The sequence below is a fragment of the Saccostrea cucullata genome, unplaced genomic scaffold, assembly GCF_032062105.1.
Source record: "Saccostrea cucullata isolate Sc308-1 unplaced genomic scaffold, CSIRO_AGI_Scuc_v1 ctg6805, whole genome shotgun sequence".
Taxonomy (NCBI): Eukaryota; Metazoa; Mollusca; class Bivalvia; order Ostreida; family Ostreidae; genus Saccostrea; species Saccostrea cuccullata.
In genome coordinates, this window is record NW_026933302.1 from 5,616 (window position 1) to 26,541 (window position 20,926).

The 20,926-nt window shown below is 32.9% G+C and overlaps 1 protein-coding gene across 1 annotated transcript in view; it reads left to right on the top strand.

Moving 5' to 3' along the window:
• Positions 1 to 916: 916 nt before the first annotated feature.
• LOC134237945 (uncharacterized) overlaps positions 917 to 20,926 on the top strand; it is a 47,186-nt gene continuing 27,176 nt past the window's right edge. The window contains exons 1-17 of the mRNA XM_062720084.1: positions 917 to 981; positions 1,288 to 1,343; positions 6,308 to 6,378; positions 10,297 to 10,396; positions 10,665 to 10,825; positions 11,383 to 11,577; positions 11,812 to 11,973; positions 12,073 to 12,424; positions 12,507 to 12,804; positions 13,260 to 13,386; positions 13,707 to 13,931; positions 14,129 to 14,338; positions 14,453 to 14,730; positions 14,812 to 14,962; positions 15,228 to 15,440; positions 15,982 to 16,135; positions 16,233 to 16,483. Coding sequence (XP_062576068.1) covers positions 917 to 981; positions 1,288 to 1,343; positions 6,308 to 6,378; positions 10,297 to 10,396; positions 10,665 to 10,825; positions 11,383 to 11,577; positions 11,812 to 11,973; positions 12,073 to 12,424; positions 12,507 to 12,804; positions 13,260 to 13,386; positions 13,707 to 13,931; positions 14,129 to 14,338; positions 14,453 to 14,730; positions 14,812 to 14,962; positions 15,228 to 15,440; positions 15,982 to 16,135; positions 16,233 to 16,483 — 3,069 coding nt within the window. The remainder of the gene's footprint in view (positions 982 to 1,287; positions 1,344 to 6,307; positions 6,379 to 10,296; positions 10,397 to 10,664; positions 10,826 to 11,382; positions 11,578 to 11,811; positions 11,974 to 12,072; positions 12,425 to 12,506; positions 12,805 to 13,259; positions 13,387 to 13,706; positions 13,932 to 14,128; positions 14,339 to 14,452; positions 14,731 to 14,811; positions 14,963 to 15,227; positions 15,441 to 15,981; positions 16,136 to 16,232; positions 16,484 to 20,926) is intronic.

Genomic DNA, 20,926 nt, shown 5'->3' on the forward strand with positions numbered 1-20,926 from the left:
AACAAAATTAAAAAAAACTTGTTCCAGCCCGTTTCCTTATTTTTTATGATTCAGATGACAGACCCTTTTTAGATAGTTACAAAAAAGCGATCAAGCGATCAGTAAACTTAATTGATATTAATTGTTTCCAACATACCAGGACACGTCAAGGCACTATTTGCTGCTAAAAAGCAATTCTAGAGCTAGAGACACATACTCGTAATGAGAGAACCGATGCTATAGTAATTTAAGCTAGTTCATATCAACTGTTTGATCAATAACAATAATTTCCTTATATTTACAACACTTCTCCATTTGAACTAGTTTTCAAATAATTGACCATATATCAGGCTGTATCCAGATCTAGATTTCTTTGTAACTTGAAACTCTACGTGACTGAAGAACAATTAACATTGAAAACCGTATTCATAATGCTATATCTACAAGACTATTTTCATATTTGTCCAAATCATTGTCGTAATTGTTAAATCACAATTCGTAATTCAATACTGTGTTACTAAACGACAGAAAATTTTACCTACATGTATCTATAAAGCTAAATATACTTATCCAGCCTAAATGCGCATTAACTGTGAAAGCGAAAGCAATTAAATTCAACAAGGACATATAATATTCTATAAGAGAACTAAAATTTCTTTACAACTTTAAATATCCATTGAAATTATTTTGGTAAAATATCAAAAAATTACAATACATTCTAACATTAACAAAAGTAAAATTACAAACTTATATATCATAAATTGCTTCTTTATAAAATGAACCTTATTTGCAGTTATCACAGAATCTCGATGAAAAGAAGAGCTGAATTGCTATTGGTTAAAATCCTATTAGAACAATAATCCGGGAAGAAATTTCAAATATGCAACAATTCTTTAAAATTTGGAAAATATATTTCATGTTTTATTTAAATAGCAAGATGGCGAGAAAACAGATTGTTTTTCACCTTCTAGTCTCTCTTTGGAACTTTGTCTCTATTCAAGGGTAAGATTTACTGTAAAGGTGATATCAAAAAGGAAAACTAAATAATGGACACTTTGTTTTAAAATAATTTAGAAAAATAAAATTATAACTCTAGGCAGCTTTTTAATTTTTTTTAAATATAGTGAAGATATATTTTGCTATATAAGTAATTTTCAGTGGTATTGGTTCGTTTTGCTCAAATCATTTGTTAAAGGTTTCAAAAACATAAAATTATAATAATTATTCTTTTTTCTGAAAGAATTTTTTAAAGTGCACCCAAAAAGTATTTTAGTTTCGTTAAATCTGAATACCCTTTTCTGATTACAGGAGCCACGTAATGTCGGAGATTCATTATGTAAAAACATACTACACCTACTCATGTGGTTGGTGGAGCAGATGTGGAGCTTACACGTAAATAAACATTTCCATTTTTATGTGTTTTCTCTGTGATAACTATTTAAAAGTAAGTGGGGTTGATTTCTTATTAATTCTGCAGGAATGTAAATTAGGCAAATGGATGGGCCAGGGGCAAAGAGACCTTATATGCATGTAAATCTCGTGCGCGTCTGTCTTTCTTTCTGACACAAAGGAGGCCTAATATGCATATGTATAATCTCGTGCGGCTTTCTTTGTGTTTGATGTCAGTGGACAATGAATACTGAATTTGACATAGGAGGCATCGTGGAATTTGAATCTATTAGTCTACATTTTTGAAATATAAATTTCAATAATTTATTTCACAATGACATTGAAATATAAGGAAATACTGTCTAGTTAGTATAGTATACCAGAGACATCAACGGGATATTTTATGTTAGACAGTGACTCCTAAATGAATATATTCTTCAGTATCAGAAAAACGGAATGCGATAAATAGAAAACCATATGTAAACTAACTTTTAATTATAAAAAATTGGTCTTATTGGCGTGATGGAAAAATTCGATACTTGATTTTCTCTTCAAACAATGTGTCTTGACCAAGAAAATTGATGTACTATCTCACCATTAAATTGTGCAAGTGAAATATGTGTTACAAGATAAAGACTGTTGACACATTAAATAGTGTTGGACGAAATAAAAATTATTTTTAAAGTAAATTAAATTATATGCAGAATCAAAAGTAACTATCGTTTACCGTACTTAACGAATATAATAAAGCGCAAAACGAACGGTTATTTTTGCAAAACGCTCAATAATACACGAAAAGCAAAAAAGTATATAATACGCAACAAATGATTTGGTATGCACAACTAACGGTGGCATTTGCAAACAAACACACAGACCCTCAATCACACACACACAAAGATAATGATGGGTTTCTCACCAAATAGACAATCACAAAAATCAACACACATAAAGCTGAAATTAACAAACATCAACGCGTGATCATGGTTAATTTTAATTTTTCTTTTTTGGTATATTTGTTTTACATAAGATCGGTTGATTTTGCATAAAATTTGATGTCACTGAGATTACAATAACTGTTTGTTGTCGTTTATATAACATTTTTGCCCTCATGGCATTTTAAGACTAAAAATATTGAATATAAATTATATATATTCTAAATTAACATCTTAGAAAAAGTTTTTTTTTTCTTTTTTTTTTTTTGCATAATAAATTGAAAAAAAATATAAAAAATACGGACAAAAATTGATCTCAGGATAAATTTTCTTTTAATTATTTTTTTTTCAAGTAAATATATTGATGAAACTAAAATGAAATCATCCTCATTTATGGCCTTAATAAACACTGTTTTCCATTCTTTTCTTAAGCCGTTTGTTAACGTTTATTAATTCTTCTGAAATCATTAATTATATATTATTTTGTGTCTGAATCATTTTCACTTTGCTAACAAAAAGTGATTTTAAAAAAAATCAAAGAAAGAAATGGAAAAAATTTACAAAACACCGAGAGTACGATTATTTTCCGGAAATTATTTTATACTAGACTAGATAAAAATGCTAACGAACCACTAAAGAATATTACTTTTTTATTTTTCAAAACTTTTGTAAGATGTATTTGATATATAAATGAAACATATGGAGATAACAAAGAGTATTTAAGATCAAAAGTCCATAACAATAAAATGGAGCAGAGCAAACACGGATCTTCAAAATATCAGAGGTGGGATCAGGTGCCATGGAGGAGTGAGCATCCCCTGCCTACCGGTTACTCCCGCCGTGTGCTCCTTGTCATGAGAGGGAATTAACGGAAACATCCGTCGTCAATTCAGTGTACAAATAAATAACTAACGAACAGTATAAAAACATAAGTTAGCAATTGACTCAGTGATAAATTGTATTTGCTGACAATGTCATTGTATTAAACAAAGAACTTACGAAATGGTGACTTTAAACGAGACTGATGAAATTCTTGTTTTATCAACTTGTTTGTCAATAATTTACCTCGTTTATGAAACTGTTTCTACGTAGAGCATGTTCTTGCTTATCGAATCAACTGAGGTATTTAAACTCCGTATGCAGGTGATGAAAGTAAATTGCTGGATAAGTAAGATAAGTTGAAGATAGAAAGTTAGTCATCACGTTTATCAGAAAGCTTGGTTTTTAGATTGCCATGAACGTCTTTACTTAAAAAATATCCAAATTTAAAACAGATGTGTCACACTTTGTGGTATCTTTTATCTCAAGCACACCAGGATATATCGTATCGACATAAGAATGAAAAATACCATCGTTAATTGACAATACGTAGAGGTTGGATCAAGTGCCATGGAGGAATGAGCATCCCCTGTCGAACGGTCACACCCGCCGTGTGCTCCTTGTTATGATCGGGAAATAACAGAAAAATCCGTTGTAACTTAAGTATATAAATAACTAACCAACGATCAGTATAAGAACATCAGTCAGCATTTGACACAATGATAAATTGTATTTGCTGACAAGTTCATTGTATCGACCATAGAACTTGCGAAATGATGACTTTAAACTCTTTATCAACTTGTTAGTCAATAATTTATCTCGTTTAAGAAGTTTATCCTACGTAGAACATGCTCTTACGTATCGAATCAAATGAGGTAAATAATCTCCGTATGCAGGTGATGAAGGTAAATTGCTGCATAAGTAAGGGGATTGACGATAGAAAAGTTAAAGTCATCTAAATGTCGAGTCGAAGTCCACAACAAGTTTTTTTCCTTTTACGCAGAAATTCTGCTTTGTATGAATACAAAAATAGGTCTGCTAATAACGGGGCGCAATTGGTACCCATGGGAATTCCAATAGATTATTGGAAGACCTGGTCTCCAAAAACCATATACATGTAGATATTGTCATTCAGGAACTCATGTCAATTACCAATGACAAGGTATGTAAATTTACAAGTTCCATTTTTATTGAAAAAGCAGCTGTCAATGATAGAAAAAAGGTCTGGACTTTAATCTATCACGAGGAATGATTGTGTGTAAAGTTGAAAGGTCTTAAATTTTTAAGCTTTTGATATTGGTTAAATCTTGTGATTTCAAATTGTCCAAAAGTTCTTTGGAAATTTTAAGTATCCACATCTGACTTACACCACTTCTTGAATATATTTTTGCACAATACTCTTGAAGTTTCTCCTTCATTACTGTCAATATCTTAGTGAGGTTATAGAAAGAGGCTTGATTGAACATTAACTGGAACCCGCTTTGTTTCTTTGTTTATAAGGATTCTTATGAAGTATCGGAATCCAATATATATATATGTATGGTATAAATTCATTTTGGTTTTTTGGGATGTTACCAAAGTGTAAAAAAGACATTTAAATAACCATGAAAATCGAACGTGTGTGGCGTTGGCCATAGAAGACATTGCTAAAGAAGTCAGTTTGGTGTCTGCAAGTTTGTTTCTTTGGAGAAATATTTAAAAATTAAAAGAATTAAAAGAATTTTCGTTGTTCTGGTGAAAAATTGTTGCAGAGAGATTAACAAACATAAAAATGATTTTCTATTACATTGTAATAGCCATAACATTAATTGGTCATCAAACGACAAGATTGTTCCTAAAATTGTGGGAACCATGCATGGACTGGGTTTGCACACCAAGGCACTGGGTGACTACTTGGTGATAAGATAGTTAATCATTATTTATTAATAGGTCCGTGTTTTATTATTCAACTCATTCACTATAATACAGAATTCTCGTTAAAAAAATCTACCTGTCAATTATTATTTTAAAAAATGTGATGCTATATCAACGTTTGATGTCCTTTCTGTAAACTTCAAGCTGAATACATTACGTCAGTAATTTTGTTGAGTGTTTGTTGAAGACCCTCTTTTTGAAAAAAGTAAATTCATATGTTTATTAGGTAAGTAAAATACGTTACCTATTTACACTAAAACTGTGCTTACAAAAAAAAATAATTCCCTCTGGAAAGCTTTTTACATAAAAAAAACTTCCCTCTAAATATATTACAAACTTAAAAAATCTTCCCTACAATGACACTCGGCTTTTATTAAATAACTTATGCAATATCTTATTTTTTGTTGTTAGTCTATAAGCCTACCATTATTCCCAATGACGCAGGGCTGGAAATAACAATATAGATGTTTTGTTGTTAGTTTTTTTCAGTGTTATGAATTCCACATTCAAATTTATTTGAATGTTTACAACGAGAGATACCAGATCAAAAAACCAATATTATTTTCAAGCTAAATTGTCACAAAACATCCTTGAGTAAACAACATTAACTTTTTCCTTTTAGATGGAATGTCATACCACCCCATTTTCTCTTAAAGTAAATAAAAATATACTTATACAATTTTTGTGATATTGCAAACATTCATATCTGATTTATAGTTTCAGTTGTTGCAAAGGCAAAACATTACATTTTATATTATTCTGTATACATTTTATTTCTTTGAACAAAAGGGGGGTATTATTTTTGTGAAATTTTTCAGTTATATAACAAAGAAATTAAGACCTATCTTTTGCGCGGATACGTAAAAATATACTCATAGAGTAAATATTATATAGATTATGTTTGAATTCTTATTTTTTTTCATCATGGAAATGAGATAAGGTTTCTTCTTCCTTTTCTTATTTACACATTTCTTTATTTTTATAGTGATTTAGTGCTTGATCACTGTTAGTTTTTCTTTTCAAATATATTCTTTATTTTATATAATCTATATACCCTAGTTCCCAAGGGATGAAAAAATTGGTTGATTTCATTATGCCTTCATGCAAGTATTGAAAATCGTTGTAATATTTTTCATATTTCCTGCCACAGTAGACAAAAAATGGAACAAAAATAGATAATTTGATATTTTATAATTTTAATTTGATGCAGTGTATATTCTATTTTTGAGATTTCAATGATTTATACACTGTCAGTTTCTCTATTTTATTTTCAGCTCTCGTACAGCGATTAGATACAAATGTGCCAGCGGATGGACCACTTCTAATAACCAAAGATGTTCATATGGTAATTTAGTTTTTGTTCTGAAGTATAATTAGTACATAAGTAAAATCTTAAAACGCGGAAGGAATGACTACCTGATTCTGTTTTAAGATTCATATCCATTTTCTTCCATTTGTGAATAATTTAACAATTCAAAAAATAAAATATTTTAAGCTGCCATACCATTTGATTGGCGACAATATTGTTTATGGAATATATACGAGGCTTGTCCCGTAAAATCGTGGACAAGTTGTCTAGTTTGAAAAATAATCATCACTGCATTCTGAAAGTTTCACTTCTCTTTAGTACATATATTATAAATATACATAGCAAATTTCAAATAGATATATGCATAAATAAACAAATTGTGATATTTTATGTTATGTACTGTAGCGCCCTACGGCGCACGGATGATAACGTCGACGTGTCTAAAACAGCGTCACGCTTCATGTTTGCTCAAATAAAGTTGGATAAGCCCCACTTAAATTTAGAAATTTTATTGATTTACATAAGTGAGTGTTTATTACCAGTTAAGGAACCAAAGTGGCACACTCATGCGATCTTTTGAATATTTATAAGCAAGTAACGGACAGTATTCTCACAAACAGTCAACTAAATTAGAATCTCATATCGACGCTCGACAGTGACAGCAGCGTCTTTTACTATTACAATGGCAGTCTGTCCGCATGTTTTGTACTATCTGGGGACTCAATCAAGAAGACTTCGCTAAGAAAACGTCCATTTTATTTGTATACTAAAAATCTGGTGATATTTTCCATGTTTTCGTTCTTCCGTATTCATTTAAAATCTTTTAAAGTGTCATTAGAACATCCTAATCTAACTGAACTGCTCTCCGGTGCCCTGTAACGTCATGAAACGTCGCCATTTTTCGTGTATTGTGTATGTATATACAATTTTTCCATTTTGAATGCTCGGAAAACAGCCAAATTTAACCAAATGCCTTGAAATTTTCAAAAAGACGACAGAATTGATGAAGGAATCGAATTAGGATAATTCTTATCCTAATCTTATGTATTGAAAACTTTTATTACGAATTAATACCAATCGGCAATCCTCGGCTGACTCCGCTTCGCTCCATTCAAACACAGATCCTTACATTTCTCCGCCGGAAACTGCCTTGTCACTCATTTCATATTTCGCTCTGCCTAAAGTTCTTTGAAAAGGTTTCTTTATTAGTGTAATTCCTCGTGTTAATTACAACCAAATGTTAGTATTCTTTGAAAGCAAGAACAGAGTGTTGGGCGTGCATCAAAGTAACTCGGATTTCAAAAGTATAATATTTGAATGAAATTCAAATAAGATCACATGACTGAATCAGCAAGATGGATGATCACCGTTGACGTCCGAGGTTATGTGCGAGATACGAGTCATCCGAGGAACTCCGATTGAATTAATACTTGTATATTCTCTAATACAACCTTGTTATTTTTACCGTGCGCCGTAGGACCGTACCTTTGTACCTTCAAGCAGAATAAAATCTTTATTTTTGTTTATATATTATCAAAAACATTATGATACACTTAAATATGATGAATAAACATCTACTGAAAATTTCAGCTAAGTGCGCCCATTACTTTTCGAGAAAAACGCTTTGTCCACGATTTTACGGGACAACCCTCGTATTTAAGAAATAAAGTCCGCGTTTTCGTGAATGTTGAAGAATAACCTCCTCGGTCTCGAAATGTTGTTTGAAAGATAAAAGCCGAGGCCGAGGCTTTTATATTTCAAACAACATTTCGAGACCGAGGAGGTTATTCTGCATCATTCACGGCAACAAGGACTTTATTTCTATTCTACCAAGTATGGTACAAACGCTAAATTAGGGATAATCGTTTCCTCTATAGAGAAACGAATTAGGTCACCATGTCTCGATTACGCTGTTTTAAATTACAAATATGTTCGTAATATGTATTGATCAGTTAAAAAGAATATACAATAACAAAATCATGTTCCTGTTTTACTGCTAAAATCACGTTATGTAATGTGTAGGGAGGTCCGTGGAATAGCCCCGCTTAGCTCTAAAAACCGACATTCATCAGAAACTTGATGCAATTTACAGTGTTTATACTGCAAAAGACGACACATCGATGCGGTCTAAACAAGTATTTCATTCTACAGCCAAACATGCATTTGAATTGTTAAGATTTGATACGTGTTTCTGATATGAAAATTTTTTGATGACGTTCGTGATTTATTGGAGAATAATGTCCGGTGGTTTCCTTTGATGTTTACGATAATCGTGGTAGAATATAGCATAGGATATACGTGTACCTTATATTAATTCATATCATATTCTTTTTTGTTTACATTAGTTTTATTATTTAACTGAATAATTCGCAGTTCTTGATTGGTTCAATATTTAGCAAAAAAAAAAAAAAAAAAAAAAGCGTTTGCTTACCTGCACGTGACGGTATTTTTTCTTAATTTGTCTTTAAAAAATCTTCCAGATCGAAATACTAAGTTATGATAATTATTTCACCTGTGCCCGACCTTCCAAAGTACAGATAAGTGGCATGATTGCATATCACAAAATAGGACAAGAATATCCAAACAATAAAACTGGTTATAACTATCATTATATCACTTCTCTGTCTGTGCTCGAATAGGTCGTCAAAGAATATAACATAGTTTTCTCTCCATTGCTTACCAAGTTTGTATTATAAAATCTTGTAATAAAACAACTATTGCTGTTTCTGTTCAGTAAACATGATGATGAGACCACCCTCCAAGCATAATATTTCACTTGCCCGTCGTGCCTGGTGAATGTTGAACTCCAAACTACATTATCGATAAGATGGAAAAATTGATATGTTTTGAATACTGTATTAACCTCATGCATAACAATAATTGTTTAATATGATATGATATGATATTATATTAGGTCATATATTATATCGTACTATATTATTATTATATATATAGCAATATGTAATGGAAGGACTACACTTACTGGGGCCTGTAATGAAGCCCAGATGATTTCCACGAAATTTGGATTACAAAGGATAGAATCAGGGGGCCAATGTAGTTCTCCGGATAACTGTATCAACTGCAATAAGTATTATTATAACGATGGGCCAAGATGTACAGGTAACTGTATTTCTAATCTTGATTGGAAGTTTAATTCAATCTTTATGTTTTTAAAATAAAAATCAGTAAAAGGGTAAAATTAAAGAATTGTCAAATGTAGATTTTTTTCCCAACAATGGAAAAGAAACGGTTGATATGAGACCGAATTGTGTTGCATCATACTTTTATTGACGCCATCTTTTATTTCTCTTTTACTCAAATGCAATGTAATGTACATTTATAAAAATTTTGATATCAGTTATGACTGCTGTATTACAATCGAAATTTTAATACAGCAATAATCGCGAAGATGAAGAATATTTACACTTGATTAAAAAATAATATTGTAATAAATCAAATTTTAATATTGTCATCACTGAATACCGTTTCCAACAAATGCTAACGATTTAGAAATAAGAGAGTATGATCTTTTGATACTATTGATATGTTCAAATAATTAATGAAATGGAAATTCCATCCATGAAGACTGATTTACAATACAGCTGTTTCAATTTTTCTACAATTTCAGCCTGTCCATCCATTCAACATTGTGTTGAGACGCACTGCGCAGAAACTGCAGCGTCGACAATATGTGCTAACTGTGAAGGAGTAGTAATGGATATGCCCTATTATAGAGCTTACGTCAGAAGTGATGATCAAAAGCAATGTCAGAGTATGCGAAATACATAATTACATTTTGACATATTGATTCTTGAATAATTATTCATTTGATCCGCTCCATGGAATATGTATGTTTCAGAATAAAAAAAGTTTTATTTTCCTTAAAAGAGGCTACATTTCACGAAAAATATTACTTTAAATTTATTGACGCCTAAAAATTATAATGTATCCTAGAGGCTTGTTCATGGCAGCCAGACAGCACAAGATGTTTCCCAGGTTATTGTGATGGAGAACTCGCTGATAGATGCAACTGCACTAGAGGATTTACTGGAAAGCATTGTGAACAAAGTAGTTAAATTTTGCAAAGCCACTGGCTCTGAAAATATGTTAAAATAAAATGTAAAATACTAAGTAAATGTTAACAGCAACATTCTCTTAATTCGTACTTGCATTGGTTACGTTCCAAATTTTTTTCTTGCAAAGATAAACTATTATTCAAAAAACTTATTAAATGCATATATTCAATATTAAAATGCAAGTATATTGCAGCTCTTTATATGTCTGCATGTGTGTAATATCTCTTTTCTATTTTTTTTTTACAGTGACAGAATATGCTGATATTCTCGACAACCTCTTCAAGCTAAAACACAACCATCATGTGTTGACTAATCCGTCACATTCAGTAGACCCTGGACCCCATCCAGTGGTTTGGTCTAACTATAGAGACTGGAATCTTGCAGAAACAGTGTGGACTGCAAAATACGTAATAAAAGAGAGACTGCATATGGATGAACATCATTATATCACACAGTTTGTTTATGGCATTGTACATGCCTCCACTACTTTGAATTATACATATACTGTTTTGGATCCCTTGATTACCGTAATAAATGAAACAGACACAACGGATCAATCGAATTCATCAGTGGAACAAGTCTCCAACATCACTTATAGTAATATGCAAATGATTAAGACAGCTATTGCTAATCATATTTCATTTTGCTTTTTGCTACTGCAATAACTCTGCGTTATAAAGCAGACTAAACTTATTTGATATATTGTAGTTCAAAGAGCGTCTCAAATCATTGATGTATACAACTGCTCCGAAGCATCAATTTCGAATCCAGCAACGTCTTCTTTTCAATGCAAAACAAATTTCTCTTTGGAATCTGGATCGAAACCTTTCAACTTCAGCACTGGAGATACGTAAGAACTCTACATTTTATAGTATTGTGCGTTTCTGCGACAAAATTTTATCCATCATTTTACTATCAATATACATGTAATTTTATCATTTCTAGAATGACATTCACTATACAGGCTACAATTGGAGGATATCTTGTTATGGAAAATCGAGAACAAATTATCAGTGAAACCCATTACCTGGTGGGAACAACGAAAACTTTACAGTATGTTTTTCGTTGGGATTTTGTCACCCCTTACCATTGTTTGGAAAATATGACAATAACTGATGACTGTAGAGATCCACTCGTCGCACCCGACCTGACAGAAAGTGTAAGAACTGTTGTTGAAAATGTTTGTTTTACGTCGGTACTTTTGTTCTTTGAAAAACTGAACTATTTACTTTCAATTCATATACTTGTTTATAAAAGAAACCCTTTGTACGAATATTCATCTTATGAAAAAAAAGATTTTCTGTTTTAGCGGGAAAATTTTTGAGAGCTTATTTGTTAAAGTACAGCTGAGGGTGGCTTAAAATTAAGAAATTTAATTTATTGTTAAATTTAGCCCACAATTTCAATAAGCTGGGAAGGTTGGTATGATGACCTGTCAGGGATGAAGGAATATCAGTACGAAATACAGACCCTATCAAGTAGAAATGATATATTGCAAGAGGACGGATTTCCCGTAAATAACGGAACTGGCATCATTTACCTTAATGAATCATTAGTAAGACTTTAAATCCTTTTTGCGCGAAATTGGGAAGTACTATTAATGTGCTTTTCCTGTCTGAAATACTTTTTAAATAAAAATCATACCTTTTTCCAGAAAACATTAAGATTACCAGGATCTGCTGGACTATTCTCTATTCATCTGACAGCTCATGACAACGCTGGAAACTATAAAACGGCAAGGCGTTTTGTTCTGTACGATAGTGACTCTCGTGTCTCCTACAACCCTCTCTACGTAACCCGTGTCCAAAGCGCATCAAAAAATACAAACTACACGTGGGTTGTTGATGATACAAAGATTGTTAATGTTCAGTGGACAAAGAGATTTCGGAATATTCTGCATGACCATAACAAATGGCTTAATGAAATTTCACCGAGTTATGGAATTACGAAGGGTTATGATGATTACTCTGGACCTCGATCCGTCAATAAAGTCAATAATGTTTATGGTACGTTTAGATATTCGATTTTTAGTTTATTTAACACTAATAACTGTATTTGATAATGCTTCTGTAGCACGTCTTCTTACAGGATGTGTTGGTTTTAAAACAGAATACTCTGTTTTTGATGGAGAAAGCTTAAAAGATTCAAGACCTTTAGCTTCAGTGAACAATATATCCACAGAATCTGATTTAATAACAATGAATTGGTCTGATGGTGACAAGGCAGTCATTATAGTTGTTGCTGTAGACATTTTTAACAAAACGTTGAATGATACTGTCACAGTTTACCGGGATGCCTCGCCCCCGGTTATAGAGAACCTGTGGTTAACTCGAGGGGACATGTTAAACGTTAGCGTGCACAGCTTGGAGGATTTCAGAAACATGACGTAAGAAATAGTTGTTTTTGCAAAATATGTTCAATTGCTATTTATCTGCCACCTCTTCAAATATTGTAAATAATACCCGCAACCAATGCAGTAAAAGAAGATGCTTTTCTAGGAATGTGAAATCCAATCATCTTCGCCACCTTTTTGAAATCAAGTCCCGGTATCACGGAACATTCTGAAATTGACGTCAAAATTTCAATCAAACGTAAAATGCGTATTATTTGTGAATTGACACCCTTAATTTACAGTCAATCATAGTTTGGCGATGAAATGTGGAATTGCACTGTAAAGGACCATTTTATTTTAAAATATGTTGTTATTATGCAAGACACTTATTTTGACTAAAGCTTTTAAGCTGTTTCGTGTTGGTAGGGCTTGATAGACTCAATATTAAATACACCAGTATATGCTTTTCGGTGTGTTTCATTTATAATTTATTCATCTGATTGTTTCAGAATTGAATGGTTGGCATATGACTACCACAGTGGCATAGATTCTATTTACTGGAGATTGTATGATAATTTTACCGGAGAAATCATTCTTCATGGCCACGAAGAAATGTTTGCCCAAGGATCCTCTCAGGTATGAGCACACAATGCAAAAATTCTTTTGTCTACATTGTGCTGCTAAACAATTCTGAAAGAACAAATTGTGCATTTCAAGGGTGTCGATCTATTCTTTAGATTTACATTGTTTCAAAACGAATGAAAGCATCAGAGAAATAAATTACATAAGTAATCTTACAGCTCAAGCATAAATCGACCTTTCATCTAGTTTTGTTTAACATAATGTGTACAAAAAATTTTGGTTTTCTATTCATGTTAAAACTTTATTGGAAAAATTCAAAACATATACATTTTTCAACTGCAAGAGTATAAAAAATTGAGCTTATTTCCTAACAGGACCTCGCAGAATGCATTCAAAAATATGGCAATTATAGCAGAGGGCCCAAATGTTACCAAACGAACTACTGGGGAGCTTATCATCAACATTTTCAAGTAAAACCTGACGTAAAGAAAAATGGTGGACTCATACCTGGAAAAGAGATTGCTGCACATGATTCTGATTATTTCATAGAGATTAATGCAACAAACAAAGCTTTGTTGTCAACAATCCTAACGAAAAAGGTATAAATGAGTAGGGATTGGAATGTAATTCAAAGCTCAAAAAATAATTATGTCAAATTTAATTAACGTTTAAAATACTTTTTTATCATTCAAAGGAAACAGTTAAACACTTAAATTAAAAGGTTTGGAAGAGTTTTGCTTAGAATTTCAAAAAAAATGTATGCAATTAAATTTTGCCTAAAAACAATTTTCGTCAGATAACAATTGATGTTTCACCTCCGCAAACCGGAACTGTTCAAGACGGTATCAGAGGAACAAATGAGGTGGATTTCCAACAAAGTAAGACGCTGAACGCTCACTGGGACGGATTCTTTGACAAAGAGAGTGGTGTCATGTTCTACATGTATGGCTTTGACAAGAAACCAATACCTGCAAATGCTTTTCAATTGGATTCCAGTAACCTTCTTGTAGGTTGTATTTCAAATTTCAAAGTTTGGACGATGCTGTTTAAAAGTATAATGTGTACATATTCATGCATTTGTTTACTTTGTGGGAAAAATGACAACCAATGTTGATTACAGTTGAAAGAAACATATGCCACGTATGCAACTCACACGGTCTCCACTGAGGGGACGTATTACATTTGTGTTGTCGCCTACAATCGAGCTCTAGAACCTTCTAAACCGGTCTGTTCTGACGGCGTCACAGTGACTACAGCGGTACCAAGTGTGTCAGAGGTAGATATAACCAATGCTTACGTCAGGGAAGGTTTGGTTACAGACATACGGAAAACAACATATTGGATAGTCAATAAAAACAGACAAAGAAGATTAGTCGCTAATCCAACAGAAGACTGTTTGTAAGTTAGTTCAATTTTCTATGTCCTTTCTTGGGAAACAGTTTTGAAATAAATTGTAATTTAAAATACTTTGGTTACCAGGAGAAAGGCTGTGCCATTATCTGACGTGGACATTTTCCCAGTTGAAAAATTCAAAAATGGTTCATATGTTAAAGTGAATGGATCAGTTATTTGCACAAACACTTCAACGGCGCCCGGAATAACGAACCCTGTATTGTCTAAATCAGCACATGTATGTATTCAAAAACATATTCATATGTCAAAAAGTGTAAATATAGAAGTCTAAATAAGTGCTATTCAGTTGCATTGCACATGTGCCAATATTACGTACAGAATTAGACGTAACTTTTTCTTCTTATCATTTTCCTTTTTGAGAAGTCTATATAAATTTGATAATTTAACAACGATCCTACGAAAGGAAATTAAAACTATAGATATTTTTACCCTACGCCATGAACTCGGCTCTTGTTTGACAGAAACATTTCATTGTTATGTAGATCATCCTTTCCTGGTATGCCAATGAAACAAGCATCCATGATTATGAGGTTGGCTTATCCACAGTAGCTGGAAGCACAGCACCTGATTTACTTCCTTTTAGGTCTACACAACAACATCGCCGTATTCACCTGATGCACACTGACATACCGGAAAGGGAACCTTTTTACCTCATTATAAAGACTATCAGCAGGTCCAATGTTGAGGGCATACAAGTAAACATCTATGTTTTATGACCGTTTGATCAATAATCGATGTTCAGTATTCTATAGCAAAACACGAGCTTTTGAGATCCAAAAGTACCTTTATTTCACTTGTCTTGCCTTTTGTTGTGTGGTTTATGAAATTTTCTCAAATATTTTTGTACTTTTAGCCTGAACCACTTGGTTATATTTTAACAAAGGTGTTACTGTGGTTTCATCATCATTCATTGAGCACCAATTTTCGAGGATTTCGTTGTTTAGCAAATCCACGAATTCAAATGTTCATTGTATTAAGAAATATGATATCCTTCGTATAGGCAATGCTTTTGTCCACGAAATTACGTGTCCTCGCAAAAGTCTGTTTTACAAAATCCACAAAAATTGATGCCAACGAAATTGATGAAACCACAGTATAATATCTTTGTGAGTAAAATGTTTACAGTTTGCTCCCAATTGAGGGTCAGGTATTTTTTCAAAGATTAATAGAAAAATAAGAAATAATGTGCCAAGGAGGAAAAATAAAAAATTCGAGGTAAAGATTTCGTTTCATTAGTCTATAGGGCCGTGTTCCGTTGATATAACGCCGCCAGTGTTCTTTCCACCAATAAAAGTCAACTATCATAATGGACATCTTATAGCTGTTTGGAATTCAAGCAGTTTTACAGATGCGGAGGATCCTTTTCCTCTTTCTGTTCAATGTGCTGTCGGTAAGTCGCCTTTAAAAGCACTTGCAATCCACAATACCATGAATACCGAGTTTAAATTTCTTTAAAATCTAAAAAAAACCTTTTTAACATCTTGCAGGCCATATTCCCAGGGGCACACAGATTCAGAATTATTCACCACTACAGGCAGGTGATGGCTGTATTTTGACAGAACCACCAACATGTACTGCTATCCCAATTAATGACACTGAGTGGAAACTCCATGGTAACCACACGTACTACGTTACAATAAAAGCAGAAAACATTGCTGGTCTATCATCATTTGGTGTCTCGGAACCTTATATTCATAATGTGCAGCTTCCATCAACTGGAATTGTTATGGATATTTTGGTATTTTATTATATGATATCATAATTTCAATTTCTGCAAAAGAGATTCATATATTATTGGGATTTTTACTTCGATGTGTATTAAGTTAGAAAGTTATTAACCCATTGAATGATTATAACATCATGGCCTTTTAAAGCTGACATGAACTCTTAAAAAGGCATTAGTTTTCATCTTTGTACGACTTACTACATTCCTGTACGACCTTGTCCGACATATTTCTTCGATTCCGCCATATTAAAGCTGACATGAATTCTTAAAAAGTCAAATTTTTCATCTATGTACGACTTGTTTCATACCAACCATAGCCGTATTCAGCCATATTTCTTTCAGATACCTTGTCTTATTGTAACGATATATACCCGAATGCCCTCGTTACACTTGAATGATTTTTTGGCTTGGCTATCGACTTGTGCACATCTCCGATGGTAAAACATTTGAAAACACATGGGTTGATCAAGACATTTCAAAACCACACAACATAATAATCATATTTCTGAATAATTATAGATTTGAATCAAATGAAATAAAAAAAGAAAGAAAATGCAAGTTTGAAAGAAAAGATTTAGTTGCACGAGTACGCATTTGTACACTGCGCCAATTTATGCAGAATGAAATAAAAAGCACTAAAACCCGTAAACACACTTTGAAATCATTATCATTTGAATGGAACAAAACAATCAGCGTCTTTGATTTGCAGGTTTTATGCAGACTTTGATGCATGTCGAGAAAACGCGTCGAACGCTATAAACGTACCCATACCTGGTAATAAGATCACTGCATCGGTTGGAAGATGTGCACAAGTCAAGTGATATACACCCTGAATTCCATTTATTGAAATATGCATCACAAAAAAGAAATAAACTCCATAAAAACTCAATAAACACACTGTATCTACTCCGTACAGTCTAGCGCATCGATACACTTAGTCCGTGCTGATCAGATTTTGGTCAGGGAAAATATCACAAGTGGAAAAGAGTGGTATTTGCGCGGCTGAAATGGGGGGGGGGGTCTAAAGTATAATTATAACGGCTTCATGATATAACTGAAAATTGTCTATCTAGTTCTAATAAACATTCTTTATATAGTCTGCAGTTGTTTTTCATCGCAAAATTCATTTGCCAATTACAACTGATTATTTTAGTACTAATCTCAAATCTAAACCAAGTAATTTGATATACGGTAAATATTTAGTTCAAGACTTAAAAACATTTAATCAGAATACAAAAGTTTATGTGTACATCTGTACGTTCTTTAACACACACGCGGAAAAAAAAATCCCCCTTTTAGACTGATATTGAGGCATTTGTATTTTTAAGGGGGGGGGGGGAGAGAAATAATTGACATGGCCGTTACCTAAATATTCTTGGAAGACAGACACTTCTGCCAATTACATTTTTGAAGATTTTTTATTGTCTCACTCCGACCACAGAGTATGAACATTTTTGCGGAATGTGGCTGTTTTATAATTATTACAGGAAGTCTTTCGAGATTTCAGTATCCCTGTCTGACAGTCTAGTTTTTTTTTAAATAAAAATAATTTCTGTTGCAATATTTGGGAGATACTTTTAAAAACTTTGGTAGGGAAACTTGCAACCTGGTGGAATACAGATAATTTTTAATTACTCTTTTATTCATTGAACTCTCTCGCTCTCTCTCCTCCTGTAACCATCTGTAAGCGCAATTACAGATATAAAATCATATGTATTTTGTGCTGTACCATTTATTAGATCTTGCGACAGATCAAAGATTTTTTTTGTCAGGCGGGAATGTCGAAACTTGCTCAAAAATTGAAATAATAATTTTACTTTTGACAAGAAAATAAACCTAAACGCCGAAATTGAAAGGAAAATACATGTAAACGTGAAGTCTACATCATAGGAATGGAAACATTGGGAACTTTCTGAAATATATGTACCTTCTCAGGTAAGGAATCTGGACAAAAATTATTTAGACAAGAGGTATAAAAAAGCTAATTTTTGGTAGAATGTGGAACTCTCATCGGCAGTTTGCTTTCCCTTCCTATATGCTTCGACTATTAATAATTTATATCCAACACAGATATTTCTTGACATGCAAAATACCCCGTAAACTCGCCCAAACTTCAAAAACTATTTCGGGGTGGGGAGTGGGGGGTGGGGTGGGGGTTTAGCCGATGACTTCCAATGCTTCAAACCTTAGACTTTTCATACCAGTTTAACACAAATTCGCGTTTACCAGGGAGTCTGCGTTTTCCGAGGGGGTTCCTACGTAACTTTTTTCTTGCTTTAGTAAATAAATTTAATAACCTTGCTAAACCAGGGGAGGGGGGGGGGTCCTAACCCCCTCTAGATCCGCGCATGGCACTCATGCATAGAATCACAACACAGCCACTTCAATTTATATTGATGGGTAACCTCCAAAATCAGTTGATAAGCAAAAAAAAAAAAACATAAAAAAAACATAAAAAAAAACAAAAAACAAAACAAACACAAACACCAAAAAAAAAAAAAAAAAAAAAAAAAAACCTAGGCACCACACTCTATACAATCCTTTTTGGTAGGGGATAAAGGAGGCTTCCTGTAACTTTTCTGTTCAGTACATTACTTTTGAATGCTTGAATCTGCGTATATTCCTGCAAACAAAAAATGTGGAGGGAGCTTCCAAATCAAAATTTTAATTTATTTAAACTGCAGCAAAGATTATCCTCAGATAAAGTGCCCCCCCCCCCCCTCCATCTGCATACTATGGGAACATTTTAAACCTTTATCTTTACCGAATCGAAATATTTCATGCATACTTCTTAAAGTTAGTTACTTCTGAAAATGGTCCAAAAATGGTAAAAAAAAAAAGTTCGCTGGAATCTTCCTTGCATGTTACTTGTGGGTGGTCGAAGCCCTTAGACAGGGTTACCAAGACAAGATAGAATTTGTCCCCATTGTAATTTAAAAGAACTCAGAGATGAGTTTCATTACATACTAAAGTGCTGCTCGCTACTTTCAGAAAGAATGCTAGGCTTAACAGAAAAAAAGCATAAATTTTCAGAATGTGATTGATTTTAAACACATTATGAATAACAATAAACACTGTTTTCTGAGAAAATTGTGCTCGTTTATAAAGAAAAAAAATAAAACATGCCCCCGCCTAAATTCCCATAGTTCACATTTATAGCAACGTACAATTTTTTTGTTTAGTTTCTTATTCACGCATGCTTTATAGATCTACTGTTATGTATAAAATCACCTATATATTTTTGTGATTTTTGTATACTGTTGTAAAATGGTGAAGAGATTCAAATAGTTGATTGAAAAATGATGGAAGGTACGCGGAGGAAAGCAAATCCGCGAAAATCTACAGATCTAGAGAACTGAAAGGACAGAGATTTTTTTGTTTCTTCAAATTACTCAGTATTCATATTATTAGATGTATAAATATCTATACTCTTAGTCTATATTACAGAAACACACACACTCTCTCTCTCTCTGTATGTGTGTACAAAAATAAAGGCCGGGGGTTCCAATCCCTGGAACCCCACTCCACCTCTGGATCCGCCAATGAATTCTATTTTGATTCTTCATGTACCATAGAATCAAACTCGTTTATTGTGTATAAAATTATGAAAATAAGTTTAAATCAAGTTATATAAGGTCTTTATTTAAAAAAAAAATAAAGCCAATACACATTATTTATAATGAAAATATTTGATTGTAAAAAAAAATCCGATCTTTTTCAGAGAGCGTTATGCATTCCCCCCCCCCCCCTTTCACGGGAGAATCTCGTCAAAGGATGAATGATTCGTAATGTTGCATGCTATAAAATAAATTTAATGTAATTAAGCCATGTCTAAAAATTTTGTTTACAGTTACATATACAGACAAGAGTAATATTTATTTTTGAAAAAAAATGCACTTTTTCAGTCAACCAAAATACCAGTAAGCTTTCCACCTTTGAAATTTCCCCTGACCAAATAGACTATCGTCGTGGACCACGTGTGTCCAAGTGCTATGTGGTGACAATTGTTTACTGTTCAGTTAGCAATGGATTACATGAATTCTGAGATGCATATTTCAATAAAAGTAAAATAGGATATTTCTTTCGACATGTGCACATCCCTGTAACGATAGCAGTATTCAGGTAAATATCTTTATCATTGCGTTCGATGCGTATTCTCGACCTGCATGCGTGCATATCCAAACGGCTTTTGCTGTTTTCCGTGTTATTTTTTCTAAATTGCAGCAAATGCATTCAAAAATAATTTACTTCTCAGTATAGTTCTAGTTTTTGTTAACTTTTAAAACATGTATTTGGTGAGTTTATGGACTTATGACAACTATGCTATCGGAGATGTGTACATGTCGACAGCCAGGCTTGAAAATCACTCGAGTGAAACAAATGCACCAGGCTTTATATAACAGGTACAGGTGGCCAAAAATTTTCAAGTAAATATGGCGGAATCGAAGAAATATG